Source organism: Jaculus jaculus, chromosome 5 (genome assembly GCF_020740685.1).
Source record: "Jaculus jaculus isolate mJacJac1 chromosome 5, mJacJac1.mat.Y.cur, whole genome shotgun sequence".
Lineage (NCBI taxonomy): Eukaryota > Metazoa > Chordata > Mammalia > Rodentia > Dipodidae > Jaculus > Jaculus jaculus.
The window spans coordinates 84,488,984-84,509,474 of record NC_059106.1 but is presented as its reverse complement, the minus strand read 5'-3'; the positions used below and the strand labels follow the sequence as shown (position 1 = coordinate 84,509,474).

General features: G+C 49.5%; 1 protein-coding gene across 2 annotated transcripts; it reads right to left on the bottom strand.

Moving 5' to 3' along the window:
* Nucleotides 1–10,910: 10,910 nt before the first annotated feature.
* On the bottom strand, nucleotides 10,911–19,958 carry Dmbx1 (diencephalon/mesencephalon homeobox 1). Of its 2 annotated transcripts, none has more exons than XM_004672152.2 (4): nucleotides 19,796–19,958; nucleotides 13,540–13,718; nucleotides 12,786–13,134; nucleotides 10,911–11,350 (listed from the first exon to the last, which is right to left on the bottom strand). In XM_004672152.2, exons 1-4 carry the CDS (start codon nucleotides 19,947–19,949, stop codon nucleotides 10,911–10,913), a joined length of 1,122 nt encoding a protein of 373 aa, XP_004672209.1. In that variant the 5' UTR covers nucleotides 19,950–19,958. The 2 variants fall into 2 exon arrangements, with proteins under 2 accessions (XP_004672209.1, XP_004672210.1); XM_004672153.2 differs by having other exon boundaries at nucleotides 13,540–13,735; nucleotides 19,798–19,949.
* Between the last annotated feature and the right edge of the window lie 533 nt (nucleotides 19,959–20,491).

Sequence of the window (20,491 nt, the reverse complement as noted above, 5' to 3'; positions counted from 1 at the left end):
GGTCCCTCATGTGGTTATTCCAATTTAAATGAACAAGGTGGGTACTGATGGAATCCTATCACTGTGCCAGACTCTATACCAGACCAAGCCTTGCTCCTGGTAGTGGATGTGAACTGCATATGGTAGTCCACAGGGGACAAAAAGTGAGGGAACACTCCACCAGAGGACAGATTAGCAGGCAAAGCTTCCGACAGCAGGTGGCTTCTGCACAGGTTCTGAAGAATGAATAGGCTTTTCTGGGAGGAGGGATCAGTAGGAGCAAAAGCAGATGGGAAAGGATGCAATAACTATGTGAGACACAGCTTAGTCCAGTCTGGTAGTATAGTGTACATAGACCTGTGACCTCTGGACCAGACCAAACCTGATAAGGAGGTGGGTATGTGTTTCAGCTCAATATAAGGAAGAATTTCCCAATCGTCAGACATGGAAGGCAGTGGGCACCCCTCCCCTTCATGCTTGTGGGTAGGCACTGCATGTAGGTAACTCCTGCCTCGAATGGGACTGACCTAGAGAGTGCTGACGATGTCTGTTCTGAGGATCTGATCCCCAGGCTACCAATAGGCCTGATCTTCCAGTACGCAACCCCTGACCCACCTTGTCCATCTCCTGGTTGGCTGGCGTAGGGCAAGAGATAAGAGGCAGGGAGAGCAAAAATGCTTGTAGAGTTCCAGTCACGCAAAGTCCTGCCTGAATGTGTTCAGTTTGCATCCAACCCAGCCCAGAAGACTCGGACCAGGGTCAGAAGCTGTTCAAGACCAAGCCTGGCTTACAATAGGCACAAAGCTCAGAGAGAGGCTTTCCCAGTAGCCCATAGTCGAAGAGCCAGGACAGGCTTCCCTGCTGCGGTCTTTTACTAGGGTGGACCCGGGCAAAGCTGGATGAGTCTTTCAGTCTTGTTCATGGGCCTACTCCAGAGTCTGTGTGTGCTGGGGAGCTGCCAGAATGGCCTCTGCCCTTCATCTCTTCCTGTCATCGAACATCTACCTCAGCTGACCTGAATTCTTTCTGAAACATCCTGATTCTGGAAGGTCTCCCCTCCTTCAGAGAATCTTGGGTGAAAAAGGAACACTCCTCACCTCCTGGCTGCCAGGAACATGCTGTGTGGATGGACAGGGTGACCTATGAAGGACCCAGGTCTACAGGTCTATCAGCCTGCTCGGATAGGGACAGCAACAATGAGTAGCTTTGTGTGTACACGCTCACACTCACATACACCCACACACGCCCCACACAAGCTCTTTCCAAGAACAGTTCTTCAGCCTGCTTGCCAAGATAAAGGAACCACTGAGCGTTCAGCCCCCAGGAGGAAATCCAGCTCCCCTGGCCTTTGCTGTTCAAAGGACTCTGTGAAATCTCCAGACTTCTCTTGGAAAGGATCCCAGCTGAGGTGGCAGTTTCCCGCAGCAGGAGGCAGGGTAGAGGGCTACCTCCCTGGCCTAAAAGGAAGAGGATTCCTGGGGCCCAAGCTTGGAGTTATTAGTGGCAGCAGGCAGCTTAATTCTTTATTTTCATGATTAGCACTCTGGATTCCCACAAGCCAGGGGGTTGGTAGGGATGTCCCCATTTTACACACAAGGAAACAGGTTCAGAGAAGCCTGACAGCTTATTAAATGGTCCAAAGTGGGCTGGAAAGATTGCTTACTGGTTAAGGCACTTGCCTGAGAAGCCTAAAGACCCAGGTTCGATTCCCCACTCCCCATGTAAACCAGATGCACAAGGTGGTGCCTGCTCTGAAGTTCCTTTGCAGTGACTAGAGGCCCTAGTGTGCTCTCTCTCCCTCCCTCCCTCCCTCTCTCTCTCTCTAACAAAATATTAAATGGTCCAAAGTGAATCTGCTAGAAATGAAATGGACTTCAATAGGTAGAGCTCATTCCTGACCCAAATTAAGTCCTATTCAGAACCCTTCCTGAGCTCTAACTCTGACCTCTGATAGAGCTGTGACTTGCCCTAGATTGATTCCTGATCTTAAGTCTCAGATTGCCTCTCCAGTCTTCTGTAAGCCCTGTCACTTTATACACACACACACACACACACACACACACACACACACACACACACATATATATATACAATTTGTTCAGTATTCCTTTTTACCCTAGAATAAATGCAGGGGTGAGTCTGTTTTTGCTTGTCAGCACTTCCTAGAGTATGATAACAGCAACAGCAACATTCATTGAGTAGTTACTACATGCCAAACATGTGCTGTTTAGCAGATGTTATGATGATGCTCATTTTACAGATGGGGATACTGAGTCCCAAAGCAACTCTAGGAGGAGGTGTGTAGACATATAGTATGCTCTGAGGGGTTCCCTTCTGATCACCTTCAGTTGACTAGTGAAGGGTGGAATGAAGAAGGAAGCCCCAGTTAAAAAGGGAAATGGAGGCATTTTGGGTAGCAGGGAGGAGTCTCAAAAGGCTCTCAAAACCATAGAATGGCCTAGTGAGTAAGCTGAGGGAGACTGTGATGAGAGAGTGAGGCCAGCTACATAATCCACGGGGCCCCATGCAAAATGAAGAAACAGAGAGCCCCTGTTGAGAGAGAGAGGGAGAGAGGGGCACTGAGGAGATGGCACTTAGTGGGTAAGTACTTGCTACACAAGCATTAGGGCCTGATTCATTCCAAGTTTGATACTCAGCATCCATGTAAAAAACTGGGCATAAACTAAGAAAACAAACAACAAAAATTAGCTGGGCATGGTGGTGCACACCTTTAATTCCAGCACTTGGGAGGCTGAGGTAGGAGGATCGCTGTGACTCCAAGGCCAACCTGAGACTACAGAGTGAATTCCAGGTCAGCCTGGGTGAGAATGAGACCCTACCTCAGGAAAAAAAAAAAAAAAAAAGCTGGGCATGGCCACACAAGTCTGTAACCCCAGTCCTGTTGGGATTAGAGACCAGAGAATAGCTGGGGCTTGCTGGTCAACCAGTCTGACCAAAAACAGCAGCACCAGGTTCAGTGAAGGATTCTCTCTCAAGGAAACAAAGTAGAACAGTGATAGAAGAAAGACATTTGACATTCTCCTCTAGCCTAAGCATGCACACACATGAAAAAAAAAAAAATGTTTTTTTCAAGAGAGCCATTATCCAAACATTACATGGTCCTGCGTGACTCTATGGGCTGGAAGGGGCTATACCCAGGGCTGGGCTCAGGGCAGCCCATTAGGATGCATGTATGGGAGTGGTGTGGGTATATAGTAGCATCAGGGCCACATAGGACCTTACGGGGTCACTGGGGTGTATCTCCACAAGTGCAAAGCAACATTCGCCAAGGATCTGTCAGACCCAAGCTGGCCTGTCTCTCAAGAGGCCTGACTAGATGAAGACTTAGAATGCGCTCTGAGCATTCCGTGGGCTGGCTGGGTGTAAGCCAGCAATAATGCATCTCAGAGGGTGGACCAGGTGTGTGGGGAGCATCGAGGCAGCAGAGGCACTGTGCCTGACATTTTGGGGGAGGGTTGTCAGTGAGCATGAGCATCAGGGAAGACATACATTCAGGGATCTGTGTTCAGTGCAGAAGTGAGGATGTGAGAGAATGCTTGAGTGTATGTGGGGAGGGTGTGCGCATGTCGGTATAGGAGACCGCATGCACTCCCTGCCCGCCCACCTACATGCTAAGCTGTTGCCTTCCCAGTGAGGAGGCACTCCCAGGTGAGAGCCCCGCACCCACCCACCCCGGCCCCAGGCTTTGTGAGGCCATGTCCCTTTTGAGGCACATTCCTGTTCACCACAGGGTGGGCAGAGCCACAGGGCTGCCTCCTAGGCTGCTGGGGTGATCCTGGGCCAGTGGTGTCAGGTTCCCGGTGCCCCAGCCCTCCCTCTTCAGCCCTCTGAGGGCCTTTGTTGGAAGTTCAGACAAACTTGTCAGGGGGGCGGGCAGGAGGCCGCCTCCTAATCGGCTTTCCCAGAAGCAAAAGGAGAATGAAAGATTAGGGGTTGGGGACTCTAGTCCAGGGCAGTTCTGTGGGAAAGAGATGTGGAGGGGGTACCTATCCCTAAAGGGGTCCATCTCCAGGGACTCTCAGGTGTCCCTTCCACTAGGGCTCCTAAGAAACCAAAACCCTGAGCTAAAGCAACATGGGCCAAGGCCTAAGAAAAGGGGAGGATCCCAGGGCAACCTCTGGGAAATCATCCTGTCTTTTCTAGTCTCTCCCATGCATATTGTGTGCCAGGCACATCACCGCTAGCTTCTTGACTTCTCCCAGTACCTTCTCCTCTTTACCTCATCTGAGAAGTGGTCTGGACATGGTCAATGAAGAAGAAACTGATGACTAGGGAGGGGACCACAGTAAACAGCAAATTGAGATTGGCTTGTCCTGACTGTCACCCTTGTTGCCTGATCTCAAGCTTCTGTTATCTCATTAAGTCATATGACTTCCATAGCGATCTCCCTATTGATAACCAAGTTAAGAGCACAGATTCCCAGGTCAGCTGGCTCCCTACCTGAGCTGACCCGTTACTCACTTGTGGTCTGGGACATGTGGTTTAGCCATTCTGCTCCTCCGTTTCTCCACCTATCAAATGGGGTTGATGATGGTACCTACCTCAGAGAGCTGCATGAGGATGAAATAAATGGCTTGTAGATAAGATGTCAAGCAAAGAGAAAACGCTACCTCTTTGTTGAATCAAGTTCATGCCAACAGCAGAGTCTTGACTAAATGGAAGGTTCTTTAAACACAGCCAACAGAACTAAGCTCCAGTGATCCCCCAACACCCCAGCACTGACAGAGTAGGTACCCCATCTGTCCACCCTGTACCTTGGCTAAACACCTGGGAGTGCTCTTGGGCACAACCATCCCAAAGTTACCATGGTGACTTCTCCTCCTAAATCTCTCATCAGTTGATCCCTCTCTCTCCCAACCCTCCCCCCAATATAGACTAAATGCTACTGTAGTCTCATCAAGACTTGACAACCCCCTCTTCTCTAGTCTTCTCATGAACTACTATGCAACAAACAGAATGTGAGGGGAGGGGTGAATGTGGTTTCTAAAACACAAGTCCATGGGCTGGAGAGATGGCTTAGCAGTTAAGGCACTTGCCTGTAAAGCCTAATGACCTGGGTTTGATTTCCCATTGCCCACATAACACAGACACACAAAGTGACACATGCATCTGGAGTTTGTTTGCAGTGGCTAGAGGCCTGGTGTGCTCATACATACACTCTTGCACTCTCTTTGTCTCTCTCTCTCTCTGTGTTTGTAAATAAATAAATAAAATATTTAAATATAGTACAAATCCAATCATTCAACTCCTCTATAGCTTCCAATGCCTAGGTGTACTAGCCCCAGAGCTTGACTCTGAGCAATGAGTTTGCTGGGGTTTTTTTCTTTATTCTCTTGTTTTTGTTTTAAGACAGGTCTCACAGGATTGCACAGGCTGCCTGGAACTCACTACGTAGCCCAGGCTAGCCTCCAACTCAGGATCCTCCTGCCTCAGCCTCCCAAGTGCTGAAATTATAGGTGTGAGCCCTCACATGCAGATTTTTCAGTTTCCCTTTCTGCCCTCATCCATAGATGTTACCCCACTGTTCCAGAGGCCCACCTAGACAAGCCCCTTGCTCTTCTAGGACTCAGGAGCTCAGTCCTGTAGCTTGGATGGGCTGTGCCTCTCCCAGGATTCTTCCCTCTTGCCCTGCTAAGGAACACTGGGCTTAATGGGACTCAGGTCCCAACTTTCCCTCTTAAACAGCCTTTCTGACTCTCCAGACTGAACTAAGAACCCTTTTCTCTGTTCCGCAGTTTCCTATTTTTGAACCTTAAGTCAATTATTAGACTTATTAGGGCGTGTTTTTCTTATTTTCACACACCCAGCATCCAGCATGGTTCTGGACATATAGCAGGGGCTCAGTCAATGGTGAGTTATTAGAACTACACAGGTATCCTCTGTACCCGGGAAGGTGTGTCCCTCAAAACTGAGGTATGTAGGAGACACTGGGTAGCTAAGGCCCCAGGATGGAGCAGTGGGATTTGGTACTGACATTTGATCTGTCAGCTCCTCCCCGGAGGCCTGGAGAGAGGTGAAGGGGGTGCTCCCTGCCCTAATCCTCAGCCCCACTACTGAGAGGAATGCAGCAGCTCCTGAGGTCACAAAGACTTTGAAAGTGGGACAGTCGGGGTCTGTCTGGGAAGTGCAGAAGACAGCCCCCCTGCATATTCTTCTGGTGTGTTAGGGTTCTCCTACCAGGAAGGCCTCATACTGAGAGACTCTTTTTTTAAAAAATTTTTTTGGTTATTTTTATTTATTTATTTGAAAGCAACAGAGAGAGGCAGAGAGAGAGAGAGAGAATGGGCATACCAGGGCCTCCAGCCACTGCAAACAAACTCCAGATGCGTGCGCCCCCTTGTGCATCTGGCTAACGTGGGTCCTGGGGAATCGAGCCTCGAACCTGGGTCCTTAGGCTTCACAGGCAAGCACTTAACCGCTAAGCCATCTCTCCAGTCCCTGAGAGACTCTTAATACCCTAAGGCCCAGCACAACTCTTCCAGTGAGGGGTCCAGTGCATAATGTGGAACTCAGGGAAGGAAAGTCGGCCAGAATGGGAAGGGCCAGGTAGTGAAGATCTATGGTTCTCTTTTTCTTCAGTGGCAGCAGGGAGAACCAAGATTTTATAATAAGAACATTTTTGTTTTGATTTGGCATTTATTTATTTTAGTTATTTGAGGCAAGATCTTACTCTAGCATGACTGACCTGAAACTTACTCTGTAGCCTCAGGCTGGCCTTGAACTCAAGGTGGTCCTCCTACCACAGCCTTCTGAGTGCTAGAATTATTATAGGTATGAGCCCCCATGCCCAGCTTACATGGAGAACTGCTGAGTCATGCTCTTTTTTGATGCATGTATGTGTGCACGCATCTATGTGCCTGTGTGTGTGTGCGCACATGCGTCCACGCATATGGGAGCCAAACGACATCCTCGTTTTTGTTTTGTTTTTTGTTTGTTCTTTTGAAACAGGGTTTCTCGATGGCCTAGAGCATTCCAGTTAGACTGGCTGGCCAGCAAGCCCCAGGGATCTACCTGTCTCCACCTTCCCAGCATGAGAATTGAGGTGCACACCTCCACACCTAGCATTTCCACGTGTCCTGGACATCAAACTCAGGTCCTAATTCTTGCATGGCATGCACTTTACTGACTGGGCTATCTCCCCAGCCCCTGAACTGTGGCCTTTCCTGCAGTCATCAGCCATGCATTCCCAGGCCATCACTCTCTCTGACTTATGCAGGAGCACCAACACACCCAAATGCCAGCAGGCACTTAGGAGCTCATGGCACAGGTTCTCATACCTACACATGGATTTCCAGCCACACATACACACATGTACCTTACCTCTGCTACAATGTCATCTCCCCTGGTTTCTGGGCCCTGAGAACTAAAAGGACACTTCCTCTGGTGCCTGCCTGTGCCACTGGAGAACAGCACTGGCTCTCTTGCCCTGGTGTTTTGAGATACAGTCTCATGTAGCTCATGTGGCTGGCACCAAACTCACTGTGTAACTGAGAATGGCCTCAAATTCCTGCTCTTCATGCCTCAGCCTCCCGAGTGCTGGGATTCTAAGCAAACGTCACCATGCCTGTACAAGCTCTGGCTTTAGGTTCAGCTGTGCCTCCGTGTCCTTTGGCTTGGGCCTTAGCTTACTTGTTGTTCCCCACATGCTCTCTCCATTCTGGAGAACCATCTCCCAGGTATCTGAATATCCTCAGGTATAGGCAACCTGCCACCTATGCTTGGGTGACTCCCTAAACAGCCCAGAGAAGACAGAACTCTCTCCTACCCTCTGCTCCCCTTGACCCTCCCAAGTGGCACATCAGCTGCAGGTTGGGAAGAGATGGAGGCTGTTGCAAGGCCAGTGCAGTAGAAGACAGCTGTCACAAGACAGGTCTGTCTCACATTGCATCAACCATGGTGAGACTCTGAGATACTGCTTGCTCAGCCAACTGCAGGCATCTTTGGGAATGAACATGGGTCAAGGGCTATGCTGCCAGGTTCTCTTTTATTAGCCAGTTAGGACAAAGAACAGGTCACAACATCACAGGAAAAGATAGGCTGACAGATACAGAGGACACAGCATCATGCTGCACTACACAGTGGGCAGGGAAGGGGGAAAGGGGTGGCTTGAGTCTTGTTTCTTCAAATAACAGAATAAATAAATACAATACACAGTGGTTTTTGCCACAGGCTGGCATAACCTCTAAGCACAAATGGTCACAAAACAGCTGGTTTGGAAAGCAGGTTGTATAGCCTGCCAACTTCATAGTCTAGTGGGGACCCAGGCCCCTGGACCATGCTCTGGGGAAGTAAGGAATTAGGGGGAGACCTCAGACAAGAGGGAGCAGAGAGGCACAAGGTTTCCGGGAAAGGTCAGTCAGGGTTTGAGCCTTAGGCTCTCAGTCCTCAGGGTGTTCCAGCAGGCCCAGGAAAGATCCCACCATCGGTGCCTGGCAGATGGGGCCACCCAGGCCCATGTCCTCTAATACCTCCAAAATATCCCTTACCCCAAGAGGGAATGGTTACCACCTCCAGGGATACCATTCTTTTATTCTCCAGCTGCTTTCAATATCTTAGAACCACCCTGATATCCCCAAGGGCAGGGCCCTTCCCTGCCTTCTCTGGCCCTGTGGATTTGGGTCAGCCAAATATGAGAAGCCTAGGATGAACCGCAGTTCTGCCATGCCAAACAGAACATGATCTCAGGTGGCCTTGCCCCTTAGCAAGTCGGGGGAAGCTTATTGTGTTGGATTCCAAGACCCAGGGACAGTTAGTTGCACCCAGGGACTGTCAAAAAGTTTCAACCTTGTGTCTAGTTCCAGATGAGTTTTTTTGTTGTTTCAGAAACATAAGTTCCTGAAACTAACCACAATCAGTGAGCCATGGTCCTCAGAACCCCTCCCCAACCCCAAGACCATTCTGACTCCCAAAGTCTTTGCCAACCTCTGAACCCCCTGCCTAAGTGTTCCCTTTCTGGTGTTTCAATGGCTTGTGACTCACTTTCCAGATTCCAGATCCCAGCAAGACAGCCCTTGTTCTGAAACACTCAAGTGCCTGCCTTGGTGAGTGCTGCACGAAAGCAGGAACTGCTAAGCTGGATTCCAGGCCTAATGCCCCACCTCTCACAGAGCCCTCACCTCCTGCCCCAGGCTCTACTTAGTCTCACCTCTCCTGCTTTACTTACATAGTTTTTCTGGCCCGGGTCAACACCCTCCTCACTTTTTCCTATCCAAAGCCTTCTCCATCCACTGCAATCCACACTGACCTACCAAGGGCAAGGAGCACTGCCCTCTCTGCTGGGCAGTCCTGCCAAGCTACCCACTGGGAAGGGAGACAAGCCTTAGGAATTTGGTCCTGGCTTTAGTCTCTCTAAGCACAGGGTTAAGGATTCACTGGTGAGTCAAATGGTTCGGGATCATAACCAGGAATCTGCCCAAGCCATCCTGCTCCCCCTGACTATGAGCATGGAAATGGAGTAACCCACCTCCCCCCCCACACACACTCCACCCTGCAAGGATAGCACTGGATCTCAAGAAAAATAGAATCAAATTCAGATTGTTTGACCTAGAAAGTGGCCATTACACTTACTGGGAAACTGAGGCAGTGTCCACAGAGAGACTCTCGTGTACAAGATTCATTGTTCCCCAGAAGAGCAACAGTGACATTCTAATTCACACATTATGTTTCTGAAAAGTTCTGTGATGTCCTTATTATTGTTAAGTTTAAGTACAGGTTGTGAACAAAGAATGTGGGATGTTGAAGAGGGACAGCATCTTATATTTCATCCAGACAGGGAAATCTCAAAGGGACTCTGGGTTTGCCCAAGGTTACCCTGCCAAGAAAGACAGACTGAGGAGCAAGGTCGCCTGGCCATAACAGAAGGACACATTTCTGTGCCAGTGCACAGTGGGCAGAAGCTCCGACTTCCACAGCTGACTTTGGGACAGAAACCCAACAGAAGGAAGCCTAAGCCCACGTGTGGCTGTGTGGTTTGCACACAGTGTGATCAACAGCTTGAGAGCCCTAGTCAGTCCTGGGTGAACACTGGTGCATCTCTAGCCTTGGAGGACTTGAAGGCCTGAAGGCTGGTCATTCTCCTGCCTGCACCAGACTGACTTGCCCCCACTACACCTTCCAAGCTAAGGAAAGAGGACAGAAAGTGACTTGTGAACCCCTCCAGTTGCTAAGTTTTGGAGAGGCTGTGGAGCCAGGACCACCTCCTGCCTGTTGCTCCAGGGTCCCCATGTAGGACCTTGCAGGATTTGGGGCATGAAGTGGAATAGCTGTCTAGAAAGGGTACAGGTGGGGGAGGAAACAGGCAGGCAGGGAAGGAAAAGAGAAACAGGAAGAAGCAAATTTACTAAAAACACAGCTTTGGAATACATTATACGAATATAGCCAGCACCAAAGGAAGGAGGGGGGCACGAAGGGAAGGGGTAGCAGTGATATCAGGGTGAAGAAGATGGGGGGCAGGGATCAGGACAGAGGGGGGAGAAAGGAAGGGGAGAGAGAGAAAATCTGGAGTGAACACTGGAGGCAAGAGTGGCAGTGGAGATGTGATGGGAGCAGGGCAGGGGCCTGGGACAGGCAACGCCTGAAAATATAGCTTTATATATTTATATTTATATCTCACATTCCACACATCAACTTACTAGGGGGAGAGAGGGGAGGGAGGAGGCCATGCCGAGGAGGGGTTCTAGCCAGCTGCTCACCTCTTCCCCATCCAGCCTCCATGGGGTCCAAGCAGGGGCCATGCAGAGGGAGTGTGGGTTTCTCCTGGGACTGGGGCTTCTGAGGAGGGGGACAGGGAGAGGACTTCAGACCCCAGCGTCCCTGGGCTTCCAAGGTTAACTCCTTGAGAGCCTTTTGGGGACCACCCTGGAGCTGGAAGAGGGGCACCCAAGACCATAGTTGGCTTAGAGGCCAGTCAGTCAGTTGGGGAGCGTATCGAGTCCCAGGGAGGCTGCGTGTTGCTTGGCCCGGAGCCGAAGGTTTTCGATGCTCGTGGTTTTACTGTTCAGGGCAGCTGAAGCAGGTGCCAGGCCTGCGGGGGGTGCAGGCAGCAGTGGGGACCCCCACACACCCTGGTGGGCAGCGGCAGCTGCTGACAGGGACTGGTAGTAGGACTGGCAGTGCAGCGAACTCAGCGGGGCCATGTTGACACCCAGGTAGGGCACCGCAGCTGCAGCAGGGGCCGGCCCCCCCACTTCAAAGGACGAGTAGTGCACCAGGTTGTTGGTGGCCGCCATGTGCTGGCGGAACTGCTCCTGCAGCCGGAAAAGGCTGAGTGGGGACGAGGAGTAGGAGTGGGAGGGGCCCAGAAGGCCGCCCCCCGGGGCTGCAGGAGCTATGGTCAGGCTCCCCGGGGAATCTGCAAGCAGAGAACAAGAACCGAGTACGCAGGATCAGAGAACTGGCTTGTGATGAGGGGTTCCCTCGGCTTCCCATCCCCTTGGTCCTGGAGACCACAGGCTTTGGCTAAACCCATTTTCATCCTATGTCAGGACATGAACCTAGGCTGGAGAGACCTGAGGAAGCTTCAGGCACCCTGCCTGGGCACCCATGTCTGAGTCCTTAGGGAGCCCCCCCTTTTTTTTCGAGGTAGGGTCTCACTCTAGCTCAGGCTGACCTGGAACTCACTATGTAGTCTCAGGATGGCCTCCAACTCACAGCAATCCTCCTACCTCTGCCTCCCTAGTACTGGGATTAAAGGGGTGCACCACCATCCCTGCTCCCCTTTATCTTTTCAAGGAATATCCAGGGTTTCCTTCCATTCCCTCCAGCTCTCATCTCAGCCCCTATTCCTTCCCTGCCTAGCTTTGGGGTTTGCATCTGAAATCTGCCTTATGTCAGAACTTTATTCCTTCATAAACATGGCTAGGAATGGGGGCTCCAGACCAGGCAGCTTTGTGAGGAAGAAAAGACATACCCAGCTCTAAAAGAATGCATGTCCAGCCAAAGGCTGCAGATAACTATGGATGTGGTCAACACAGTCATAGATGACAACATCATGTCACAATGTCAGAAGACCAGATACCACTGCAAGTCAAGGCCCTCTTAGTAGGTTCTCCTTCTACAAGGACTAGTAGAAACCAGACCCTTGAGCTAAAATAATGCTAATAATTAACATTAATAATAATAGAGCTGGAGAGATGGCTTAGCCGTTAAGACGCTTGCCTGCAAAGCCAAAGGACCCAGGTTCGACTCCCCAGGACCCACGTAAGCCAGATGACCAGGGGTGCATGCATGGGGGCTCGTTTGTAGTGGCTGGAGACCCTGGCATGCCCATTCTCTCTCTCTCCCCACCTGCCTATTTCTGTATCTCTCTCTCAAATAAATAAATAAATAAAATTTTTAATAATAATAACAATGGGTTAAGGCCTATAAAGAAAAGCAGGAACCAGAGAGCAGTCTGCTGCTTGTGTGAATCTCAGGTCCCAGCATGGTGTTCATCTAGCATCTACTGGTATATTTGCAGCATTTGCTAAAACTTTGAAATACTTCAAATACTTGATAAATGGTCAAGATGATCTAGCCAGCTTCTCACTTCCTCCCCATTCAGTCTCCCTGTCGTCTAGTCCTTCCTTTATGACCCTCTAGAGTCCCTCCCTCCCATGACTCAGCAAGTACAGGTGACCACCAGGCACAGGCCTGCGATGGCTAGTTCCTCCTCTCTGATCATGTCTGAGCGCCGGTGGCCGACTAGCCCGCTCTGACCCGCGTCATGTATGCAAGGCCCTGTCATCTGGACTTGTCTACTCTTCATGAGCTGCAACCCACCCTGCCTAGCACCAGCCGAGGCTCACCTGCCTTGGGGCTGCCCCTCTTGCAGCCCTGCCCCTTGCTCTCAGACCCGGGGCTCTTCTCCGCTTTGGAATCCTCAGCCGCAGCCCGGGAGTCCTCCTCACGGTCTGGCTGATCCTCAGGGGCTGACTCACTGGCTGACTGCTCTGACAGGCTCAGCTGAAGCTCAGCAGGAGGGTCGCCACTGGGCAGACTGGAAGGCTGGTCTGCTTCCAGCTGGGTATCTGAGGTTGGAGCCTCAATCTTGCCTTCTCCGTGGGAGCACTCAGCCTCCTTCTGCTTCTGAAGCTGTTCTTTCTGTAGGCTGCGCTGCTTCTTCCGAAACTTGGCCCTGCGGTTCTTGAACCACACCTGGGTCCAGGGAGAGGAGCAGTGAGAGGTGAGGAGGAAAGAAGTGTTTTTGTTTTGTTTTGTTTTCCAAGGTAGGGTTTCAGTCTAGCCCAGGCTGACCTGGAATTCACTATGTACTCTCAGGGTGGCCTTGAACTCATGGCAATTCTCCTACCTCTGCCTCCCGAGTGCTGGGACTAAAGGCGTGCGCCACTTGCCCGGCTGGAAGTGGGGTTTTGAAGGCACAGGGTAGTCTAGGGGAGGGAGTAGGTGTTCATGCAATCCCCATCCCCGTCCACCCTTTCTAATCAGGTACCCCTGATGACCCCTGTACGACCCAAGCAAACACTGGTTCTTAACAACCGGGAGCCAGACAGGCGAGCTGATACTCATCTTCAAAGTGTGGTCAGGAGAGCAGGACCCTACCTGCACTCGGGCCTCAGGCAGATTGGTGCACATGGCCAGCCTCTCCCGCATCACTACATCTGGGTAGTGAGTCTTCTGGAAGGTCTTTTCCAGGGCCTCAAGCTGCTGGGCTGTGAATGCTGTGCGGCTGCGACGCTGTTTGCGGTGCTGGGAGCCATATCGGGCCTCTAAGATGATGTCTTGAAATGTACAGCCGTTGGAGGGCAAAGAGAGGGGGCCCATTTAATTATGGGAAATAAGTTTTGAATCTTATCTTGTTCTGACCCACTTTGGAAACCCAAGCAGCTTCCAGACCTAGCCCCCAGACCTTTGCACTTGGAACTCACCCATACCCTCCATACTGGCTGGTATTCAAAATCTCTCCACCTTGTCATCACATCTGACCCACAGAACCCACAGAGGTCTAACTCAGCTCCAAGATTGGTTGTCACACATGTGATTAATGGGAGGGGAAACTGATGTGGTTGGCATTAGGGATAGGTAGTAGATTGGGAATGCCTTAATATCCTTGAAAGTTTCAACATTAGATGAGATATGATGTTACATATGCCTATCACTAAGGAGGTTGAGATAGAGGATTGCAAGTTCAAGACCAGCTTGAGCTATACAGTAAGACTGTCTCAAAAAGAAAAAACGGGGGGGGGGGTGCGGCTGTAGGGATGGCTTAGTGGTTAAGGCTTTTGCCTGCAAAGCCAAAGGACCCAGGTTCAATACCAACGGTAGCCAGATGCACAAGGGGGCACACGTGTCTGGCGTTCACTTTTGGGGGGATGGGTGGGAATGTGACTCAGTGGTTAAAGGTACATGCTAACAAAGCCTGATGGCCTGGGTTTGATTTCTTAACAACTATGTAAAACCAGACTCAAAAATTGATGCAGCTTTTTTTTTTTTAACGTTTATGCCCGTATTTTAATGATGCTTTCACTGGTGTGCCCATTCTCCCTCTCTCTCTCTTTCTCGATCAAATAAATAAAAATAAATATTTTTTTTTTTAGAGAAAAAGGGGGTGGCGAGATGACTTAGCAGTTCAGGTGCTTGCTTGCAAAGCCTAAGGACCTGGGCTCAATTCCCCAGTACCAACATGAAGCCAGATGCGCAAAGTGGTGTGTACATCTGGAGTTTGTTTGGAGTGGCTGGAGGCCCTGGTGGCCTCATTCTGTCTCTCTCTCTCAAATATATAATAAATAAGTTAAAAGTCACAAGATATTATAAGTATAATATTCTGAGATGACATGATGCCAATAACCTAAAAAAACTGTCTCAAAGATTCTGCTACCCTGTGGTCCTTAGATTGTAGCCGTCAAGGCTTCCTTAGTATCAGGACACTGGCCTTTGACCATAAGAAGCCAGGCTACAGGATAATGAAGGGAAGTTTGACTGGGAAGACTGTTTCTCTGTCTTTTGCATTATATCTCATCCTCCCAGTTGGCCTATGTATCTCTTATGGTAGAACATGAGGTTCCCTGGCCTTGTGTTTTTTTAACAGAAAGTCAGGTAGGGCCCTCAATGTGAAGAAAAGGCTCATTACAGCTTATTGACCCTCTGGATGCTTCCCCAAAGACAGAAAGACAAAGAGGACAGGCCTCCATGCTGCAAGGTTGGAGCAGGAACAGAAACAGTGAATCACTGATTCTACAGTTCTGCCTACATGTCTGGTCATGTGAAAACCAGCCAGGTTGGTATCTCTTTAGAATTGATACCCAGCCCCCAGCCTTTTTTCCTAACTGGTGCCTGGAGGCTGGGCTGTCACCTCCCTCCACTGCCTTCTACCTCATGTATGGATGCTATCAATGCTACGGGGAATTTGAGTTGTCTCAGTCTCTACACAGAGCTACAGAGTCCTCCCCTTGCATACCAGGGAAGTCGTCCACAATACCTAAGTGGAATGGAAGCAATTGGGTATACAGGAAACCCCAGACTTTGGAATGCTTCTTCAGTTTAAAGTAGGAAATCCTTTTGGGGGGATGGGTGGGAATGTGACTCAGTGGGTAAAGGTACATGCTAACAAAGTCTAATGGTCTGGGTTTGATTTCTCAACAACTATGTAAAGCCAGACTCAAAAATTGATGCAGCTTTTTTTTTAATGTTTATACCCATATTTTAATGATACTCTCACTTTTGGTTAGAGAAGCTTCTCTTTTCAGATGGTAGTGACCACTGGGATGACTCAAATGGCACCATAGTGGGCTGGAAGAGAGGGCTTAGCAGTTAAGATGCTTGCCTGTGAAGCCTAAGGACCCAGGTTCAATTCTCCAGGTCCCATGTAAGCCAGCTGCACAAGGTAGTACATGTGTCTAGAGCTTGTTTGCAGTCTCTAGAGACCCTGGCTCACCCATTCTCTCTCTTTCCCTCTTTCTTTCTCTCTCTCCCTCTTTAAAGAAAAAAATTGTAAAGGCACCATAGTGCTGAGAAGTGGAGTGCTCAGCACTGAGACATTTCTATTACATCTTCCAAGGCTCAGGGTCAATTGTGGAAGAGGTGGTGGAAAGAATGTAAGAGGTGGCTGGACTTGGTGGTGCACGCCCTTTATCCCAGCACTTGGGAAGGAGAGGTAAAAGGATCACTTTGAGTTCAAGACCAGCCTAAGACTACATAGTGAATTCCAGGTCAGCCTGGACTACAGTGAGACCCTACCTTGAAAAAAAAAAAAAGAATGTAAGAACCAAAGGAAGGGTAGGATGGCTTACAATTCAATCTTCCAGACATAGAATGGCCTTGATATTAATGACCTTGCAGTGCCTGACACTACCTACACAAGACCTTCATAGTAGGAGGTAAAGATGATGACATCAAAATAAAAGAGAGACTAATTGAAAGGGGGAGGGATTTGCAGAAGAGTGGATTTGAGAGGAGAATAGGGGTGAGAGAGGGAATTATCATGGTTTATTGTCTATGATTATGGAAGCTGTCAATAATGAGTTTAAAGAGCCTCGCATGGTGGCACATGCCTTTAATCCCAGCACTCAGGAGGCAGAGGTAGGAGGATCGCCGTGAGTTCAAGGCCACCTTGAGACTACATAGTGAATTCCAGGTTAGCCTGAGCTAGAGTGGGACCCTACCTCAAAAAAACAAAAAAAGAAAAAGTTTTAAAAAATTGCCGGGCATGGTGGCACACGCCTTTAATCCCAGCACTCGGGAGGCAGAGGTAGGAGGATCGCCATGAGTTCAAGGCCACTCTGAAACTACAGAGTTAATTCCAGGTCACCCTGGACCAGAGTGAGACCCTACCTCAAAAAACCAAAAAAAAAAAAAAAATTGATACAGGACCAGAAAGACTGCTCAGTGGTTAAGGTGTTTACCTGAAAAGCCTAAGGACCCAGGTTCGATTCCCCAGTACCCATGTAAAGCCAGATGCACAAGGTGGCACATGTGTCTAGAGCTGTTTTGCAGTGGCTAAAGGCCAAAGTATGCCCTTCCTTCCTTCCTTCCTTCCTTTCTTCCTTCCTTCCTTCCTTCCTTCTTTCTCTCTCTCTCTCTTTCTCTGTCATAAATAAATATATTTTAAAAATTGAAGCCAGGCATGGTGGCACACTCCTTTAATCCCAGCACTTGGGAGGCAGAGGTAGGTGGATCGCTATGAGTTCAAGGCCACCCTAAGATTACATAGTGAGTTCCAGGTCAGCCTGGACTAGAGTGAGACCCTACCTTGAAAAAAAAAAAAAAGAGCCAGGCATGGTAGCGCATGCCTTTAATCCTAACACCCAGGAGGCAGAAGTGGGAAGGTCAACATAAGTTCAAGGCTACCTGAGACTCCATAGCAAATTCGAGGTCAGCCTCAAAATAAATAAATAAATAAATAAAATTGGCGCAGGCTGGAGAAATGGCCTAGCAGTTAAGGTGCTTGTCTGCAAAGCCAAAGGACCCAGGTTTGATTCCCCAGGACCCACATAAGCCAAATGCACAAGGTGGCACATGCATTTGGAGTTTGTTTACAGTGGCTGGCAGCCCTGTGCACCCATTCTCTCTCCCTCTCTTCTCTCTCTCTCAAATAAATAAATAAAAATAAAATATATTTTTTTAAATTGGTGAAGCTATCTGTCTTTCCTTTGCAGTGGCAAAAGATCCTGGTGTACCCATACACAGATACACACACACACCCACACACACACACACACACACACACACGGGCAGATAAATAAATATTTGAAAAAAGAATGGAGTCCTTGAACTCCTCACACACTGGTCCTGATCCTAGCCCAGACATAGCCCTGAGGTCATGAAAGCCAATCTAGGGCAAAGGAAGGAGCTCCGGTTCAAGTTTGAGGCTCCATAGTTTAGCCATAATGTCATGCTCTAATCCCAACTTCTCGCATACTTAATCTCTTAGCATCCTACTACTGACTCTAGGGACTGCAAGGTGTGGGACCATTCCTGGGAACACCAGGCTTTCTGTCATGTGCAGAATTTCCCATGGAAGGTAAAACTCAAGCCGGGCTTCTTAAGAGTTGGAGAACTGGGACTGAGCAAAATATCCCAGTTCCTTTGCCTCTATTGGTAGACATGAGCTCCTGTCCTAACTCCTTTCTGTGCGCTGCTGCTTGGGTCTTAGAACATGGTCAGGAGCTGATGTCACCACCACATTGGGCAACCACAAGCCAAAGAAGTAGCTGGAGCTGGAGCAGAACTGTACCCACCCCCCACACTGGACACTATACCCTACACTAATTTAGGAAAGATGACCACGACTGTTTATCCCCTACGTCATGCTCAGAGGACCAAGAGGCTGTAAAGGAGTAGGTTTGGCAATATATCCTCCCTGCCAGGCTGGTGCCCAAATGCAAACAGAGGCCTCAGAATTCCTGTGCCTTGGATCCTTCCAGCCCTTCTTCCTTGAAGTGCCTTTTAAGATCATGGTTCCTGCCTCGTGACCTGCAGAAAGCCCTTCCGACTACATTGATCTACCCGCATTGGATGTGGTTGCATTCCTGTTGCTGTGCCCTCTCATGGTCTGCGTACAATGGTCTCTCAAGGAGTTCCCTGAAGTCCTGGAGTATGAGCTGGTACAGGCCTGGGCTCACATTCAACAAGATAGGGTGGGCCTGGGACAGCATGAGGTGGCTGAAATCACTTCCCTATGAATCAAACCTATAGCTTATGTCACTGAATCCTCACATCCACTGCTATTATTTGGACACAAAATGGCCCCAAGGGAACCTTTGTTAAAGACTTGGTCTCCAGGGGTCAGAGAGATTGCTTAGTGGTTAAGGCACTTACCTGCAAAGCCTTAGGGCTCAGGTTTGATTCCCCAGTACCCACATAAAGCCAGATGCACAAGGTGGCACATGTATCTGGAGTTTGTTTGCAGTAGCTAGACACCCTGGTGTGCCAATTTTCAATCTCTCTCTCTCTCTCTCTCTTTCTCTCTCTCTCTCTCTCTCTCTCTCTCTCTCTCACACACACACACACACACACACACACACACACTCTTCTTGCCTCTCTCTTTCTCATAAATTAATTAAATAATTTAGAAAAGACTTGGTCCCCAGCTGGTGGCACTAGCAAACGATCATTGTGTGCCAGCACACCTGGCTCCTCTGACCACTTTGGAAAACAGCCAGCCATCCTGTAGGATGGGCATGGTTTTTGTCCTAAGAGAAACTCGTGCTCAGAGAAGAGATGTAAGTGGCAGACTTTGTGCTGACGACAAGTCTGTTAACTCCACAGTTTTTAGCCACAATATCATGTTCCATCCCCACCTCACCTATACTTACTTAATCTTTCTGAACATCAGTTTCCTTATCCATAAATAACATGGAGATAATTGCCTCTTTTCATGAGAGTTGAATGGAAAGACAGAGAGTGAGAGAGACAGAGACTAACAACCCACATAGTGACACGGCACTCAGCTAACATTTAGACCACGAGAGCCATTATCAGTTATGTCTTCCTTTGCCCCCAGTCTCCTCCCAGGGTACTCCAGCCCGCTTCCAGATCATTTCCAGCTAAAGTCCTCTGGGCTAGTTGCATACCCTGCTGCCTCTTCATCTGTGAGCAGGCTTGTTATGGGAAGGCTGAGGCATGATGCTGGCAAGCAAGGGGCGTTCTGGATGAACCTGGAAAGGTCTTGTCTAAGTGCTGCCAAAGCAAGCACAACACACGGGTTTTGAATTGTCATTTCTCTGTGCTACTAATGACCCAGGGTTTCTAAAACATCTATAACCAACTGCCCAGCTTCCCCTCCCCTCTTTGCCATCTGGAGCCTTGTCTTCCAGCTCCCGGGGTTCTTCCCCCATGGCCCAGTCTCCAAGGCTCTTACCAGCCAGGCGCTCAGCCAACGTAAGCGCATGTACTGATGGCCTGTAGTCGGGCGCGTGCTGGGCCTGCTGGGCTGCCTGCTGGTGCAGGTTGTACATGGCGCTGAGCGAGTTCATGGCATGCAGCGAGTAGCCGTTCACCCCGTAGTGTTGCATGGCGGCATGCGCCTGCAGACAAGGAAGGGGAAGAAAGATTGTGAGTTAGGTCTATTGGACAGACTAGGCGAGACTTTGACTCAGTCAAGAGCCTGGATACCTCCTTATCCCCAGGAGCTTGTATTCCCCCAGAAAGTGGCCTGTCTTGCTCACAAAATGTTCCTGCACTTGCCCATGCAGTGGCTCACTTTGCAGGTCTAGAGTAGGGTTCCCTGTGTTGCAGAATCAGATGGCCTGGGCTGGAGTCTCAACTTGGCTCCTTGGAAACTTTGTGGTTCTGGGTGACTCACCTAACTTTTCTGGCACTTAAGTTTTTCATCTAGAATATGACACAAGCAGGGTTAGCTCAGCAGGTAAGATCTCTTTCCTCACAAGTATGAGGGCCTGCTTGACCTTGAGTTTGATCACCAGCACTCAAGTAAAAAGATGGGAATGGTCACACAAGCCTGTAATCCCAGGCCTGTGGAGAGTGGAGGCCTCTAACCTCAGACCTGAGGGGATCAGAGATCAGAGAATGGCTGGGGGACGGGAGAGATGGCTGA

Excerpts from the sequence above, each read along its gene's own strand:
- Dmbx1 (XM_004672153.2), bottom strand. The coding sequence starts at position 19,949 with ATGCAACACTACGGGGTGAACGGCTACTCGCTGCATGCCATGAACTCG. Across the intron at positions 13,135-13,539 it reads TGCCTGAGGCCCGAGTGCAG|GTGTGGTTCAAGAACCGCAG; the intron begins GTAGGGTCCTGC and ends CCCTGGACCCAG. Across the intron at positions 11,351-12,785 it reads GAGGGGCAGCCCCAAGGCAG|ATTCCCCGGGGAGCCTGACC; the intron begins GTGAGCCTCGGC and ends CTCTGCTTGCAG.